Consider the following 3,946-nt stretch of genomic DNA (forward strand, 5'->3'; position numbering starts at 1 on the left):
TATATATACAATGAATTTTCAAGTCTCCATTCATATAATTTTTAGTGTATTGAATTTGAAAAAATATCTTGTACCTCAATGAACTTTTTAAATATTCGAGAAGACTTTTAATTTTTCATAAAACTAATAATTATATATTAATCTATACAAATAATATGGACATATGTAAAAAGTTCGTCGAATACGATATATCAAATAAAATATAACAAAAGTTCATTCAATCAAAATTTGAAAAGGCAAATATACGAATATCCCTATTTGAAATTAAATTCTCCGAACAATCCAAAAGATGATAAATCACGAGCTGAGAGTTTTAGAATAATGGCCTCGTGAAAAACTGATGACGTTTTATTAAGAGTTAAGGATTATCAAATTGAATCATTTTATTTCTCGCTTATATATATATATATATATAATTATCAAACACATACTTGGATAAAAGTAGGAGTCCACTTGATAAATATAGTGAAAAACTCGAGGTACTTGAGTTGTTCGAGTCAAAAAATTTGACCCCACAATTAAGAGAGAATTGAGAGAATTGCTAGGCAGCGGGTAGCTTTGCCCAACTTTACCTTTCGTTTGGAAAATCGTTGTGCCAAAAACTCAAAAGCTTTGCATTCTTAGGTTGTTAAATCTGATTTCTAATCTTTATGTATTTTTTTAATAATTATCTAATCTTTACGTAATGATGGTACATATTTTCATAATAATTTTCTTCAAACATTGTTCAGAAGAAATAGATTTATTATTGATTGATTGTTGAGAAAATAAATAGAAATAGATTTATTATTGTCATATTTAGTAAATTAAAACCATAAAAACTTTAATTTAAATATTTAATGGACGATAATATAAGAAGATGTTACATAATATATTTTATTTCATGCCTAATGCCCTTTTAAATTAGTGAATGATAGCAACTCAGGAATTTCATGTACATTATATAGGTTCACAATTTTTTATTATAACTCAACGATGAATTAAATTTTTAGATTTTTTTTTGTAGCGCAGGGATGGGAAACCCATTGTAAGACATGATTCATTTCGTGGTCAAAACCAACTCAACACTCGAATGAGATTACTCGTCTTCTTGCAAAAAAAAAAAGAATATATATATATATATATAGTTCAGCACATATTTCCAAACCTTATTTTATTTAGGTTGTAGACAATCATAACTATATCATATTTTTCTACAATTCAATTTTAATGACACCATAATAATTTTATTTTTATTTTTTTCTTTTCGTCAGAATAACGTTTTACATGAAAATTGGATTTACCCAATTTTAATTTCTCAAACCCAAAAACTCTGCCCGCTCCACCACTTCTCTGCTAGTACTACGTCTCTGCCCACACTGCTACTCCTACGTCTTCACCCTCCGCCTGAGCTCCGACCCCCTCCCGTCATCCTCTCACAACGATGAAGCTCGTCAGGTCGCTTCCCCTCTTCTGCCTCTTTCCTATCTCACTGATGTTAGCAAAGTCGTTGTCTGGTCAGCCAAACTCACAGCCTCTGCTGTTCTTTCGATTTGCTGCGGCGCAGGTTCTTGATGAAGCTCAACAACGAGACCGTGTCCATTGAGCTCAAGAACGGGACCGTCGTTCATGGCACCATCACAGGTTCCCCTTCCCTCACCCGCTTCTTTCTCCACCCCCTTCTAGAACGTCTTCCCCTATTTTAGGGTTTAGGGTTTTGTTAAACCTTCCGCTGCCATTCTTGTTCTGTGACTCGTCTCAGCGGTGTCTCATTAGAACTTGGCAGTATCACAATCGCTTAAATTGCTGCGATTTCTCTCTAATTACTGCATAATTATCTCATTTGGCGGCCCCCTGATGTTGCAATTTGGCCATCTTACTCACCTGCTTCCAGGGTTGCCCTGCAATCCAAATTCTTGGGTAGCGAAATGTAGTGATTTAGGTATCCATATATTTGGTGGCTGGTTGCTTCCTCCTGCTGATTGCAGCAAATTGTTTTGTTTGTCCATCAGTAGTTTAATGGAATGATGGAATTTGTTCCTGCAATTTCATGGATATTGCTATGTAACTCAAATTCATGGTATGGTTACTCCTGGTGATTGCAGCAATACATCATTTTGTTTGTCCTTTTAATGGTTAAGTGAAATGATGGAATTCGTTCCTGCAATTTCGTGGGATTGATTCTGAATATGGATGGTTAATCTGCATATTGGAGTAGCTCGAAGTTGGAAGTTTTGTTGTTTAACTTGTGGTTCAGATCATTATATTGGCTCTAGGGAATTTTTCTGTTTTGTGTCCCGGTGATTATGTGTCCCGAATCTTGACATTGGTCATTATTTCTCTTTCTATAGAATTAGTATAATCAGAATCACCTGCAACTTGTGGGCAAAATGGCCTTCGTTTTATTATGTTTTCAGGGGTTTTTTGATAGAGGTTACGATTTCATCTAGAATTCAACATTACATCAACTTCTGAAAGTGACATTTTCGACCACTTTTTGTTGTTTTCATTTTGTATCAGACACTTAATGATATGATCTCTATAAAAGCGAAAACTGAGTGAGTTGGTATTCAACTTTATATCTCTTCGTTCTTTACTGCAGCATGGAGAGCTAACAACCACAATTCTTAAGTCCCTTTAACTCATTGTGGAAGATCTAAAGTGTCAGTCTCATGTTTGAGGCTCTTAAATGGTTCATGCAGCAGCCCCATTGAAGGAACTTGATGTGTTCTCACGGGCAGGAGTTTGTGCTTGTTGTGCAGGCGTTGATATCAGCATGAACACACATCTGAAGACAGTTAAACTTACTCTGAAGGGAAAGAATCCAGTAACACTCGACCACTTGAGTGTGAGGGGCAACAACATCCGCTACTACATCCTCCCCGACAGTTTGAACCTTGAGACTTTACTGGTAGAAGAGACACCGAGGGTCAAGCCCAAGAAGCCCACTGCTGGTATTCAAATTCGTCTCTCTTTCTCAAAATCTAATGGCATTTCTTTTCTTCCCAAATTTAGCTATTATTTGAGGTTGTTGACTTATGGTAGTACTTTGTCTGAATTGCAGGGAAGCCTCTGGGACGAGGTCGGGGCCGTGGACGTGGCCGTGGACGAGGGCGTGGCCGTTAAGTATTCTGTTTGGGTTTTTAAACTTGGAATTTTTTACCGAGCTTCGACTGAGGAATTCTGTGCCGAGATTTTAACTTTTGGACTGCATGATTAGTTAGTGTTTTTGGACATGGGTTAGTGATGTCACCGCTCTGTTTCTCCGCTTGTATTTCTTTTGTGTTTCACCATGAATGTCATAGCTCTCACTTGATGAATATATATCAAACAACAGCCCATATTTCGGTACTCTACATTCGTAACTTTCTATTGACTGTGGTGCATGCTGTTAAAATTACCTTGAATTTGTTATTTACCATGATTCATTTCCGATTGGAGATGCAGTTCGTTGGCTATTGCGACACTATCTCAGCATTGTTCTTGTCAACTGGAATTTTTGCCGATTGCAAAACTAATGCTGCGTTTGAAATCAAAGTAATATTTTAAAATCAGATTTTGATTTTGAAAAAGAGTAGTATAAATGATTATGTATGAGGTCCACCCTTTAATTTTGTATGAATTATTTTATTTTGTTGTAGAAAAAAAAGTATAAATGGGGCTCATTCTTTGATTTTGTATGAGTTATTTTGTTTTATTGTGAGTAGAATTAAATTAAAGTTAGATTTTAAAATCATACTGGGAAATCAAATGAGTCATAACTAAATCATTTTGCTTTCTGGAGAAATTGTTGACAGAGACCGAATCATAAGTACGCCATTCAGAAACGTTGAAAATTGAAGAGAGAAACCGAGGCAGCCTAGGGTTCACGGGTACCATCCTTGACCATGAATTGGACTTTCTATTGTTGCTGGCAATCTGCCCTCCAAAGAATTCCGAAAAATTGGAAAAGGAGTGGATCAAACAT

At 35.8% G+C, this 3,946-nt stretch overlaps 1 protein-coding gene across 1 annotated transcript; it reads left to right on the forward strand.

The window, feature by feature from the left end:
* The first annotated feature begins 1,278 nt into the window (after window positions 1–1,278).
* On the forward strand, window positions 1,279–3,337 carry LOC116187147 (small nuclear ribonucleoprotein SmD1a-like). Its single transcript, XM_031515746.1, has 4 exons — window positions 1,279–1,437; window positions 1,547–1,623; window positions 2,742–2,933; window positions 3,044–3,337. The coding sequence occupies exons 1-4, from the start codon at window positions 1,424–1,426 to the stop codon at window positions 3,103–3,105; spliced, it is 345 nt and encodes a 114-aa protein (XP_031371606.1). The 5' UTR covers window positions 1,279–1,423; the 3' UTR covers window positions 3,106–3,337.
* The last annotated feature ends 609 nt before the right edge of the window (window positions 3,338–3,946 follow it).

Source organism: Punica granatum, chromosome 8 (assembly GCF_007655135.1).
Source record: "Punica granatum isolate Tunisia-2019 chromosome 8, ASM765513v2, whole genome shotgun sequence".
In the NCBI taxonomy this organism is placed as follows: Eukaryota; Viridiplantae; Streptophyta; class Magnoliopsida; order Myrtales; family Lythraceae; genus Punica; species Punica granatum.

What these genes read in the sequence shown, in the direction of transcription:
- LOC116187147 (XM_031515746.1), top strand. An exon ending in CGTTCATGGCACCATCACAG is followed by an intron (nt 1,624 to 2,741) that starts GTTCCCCTTCCC and finishes CTTGTTGTGCAG; the next exon opens with GCGTTGATATCAGCATGAAC. An exon ending in GCCCAAGAAGCCCACTGCTG is followed by an intron (nt 2,934 to 3,043) that starts GTATTCAAATTC and finishes TCTGAATTGCAG; the next exon opens with GGAAGCCTCTGGGACGAGGT.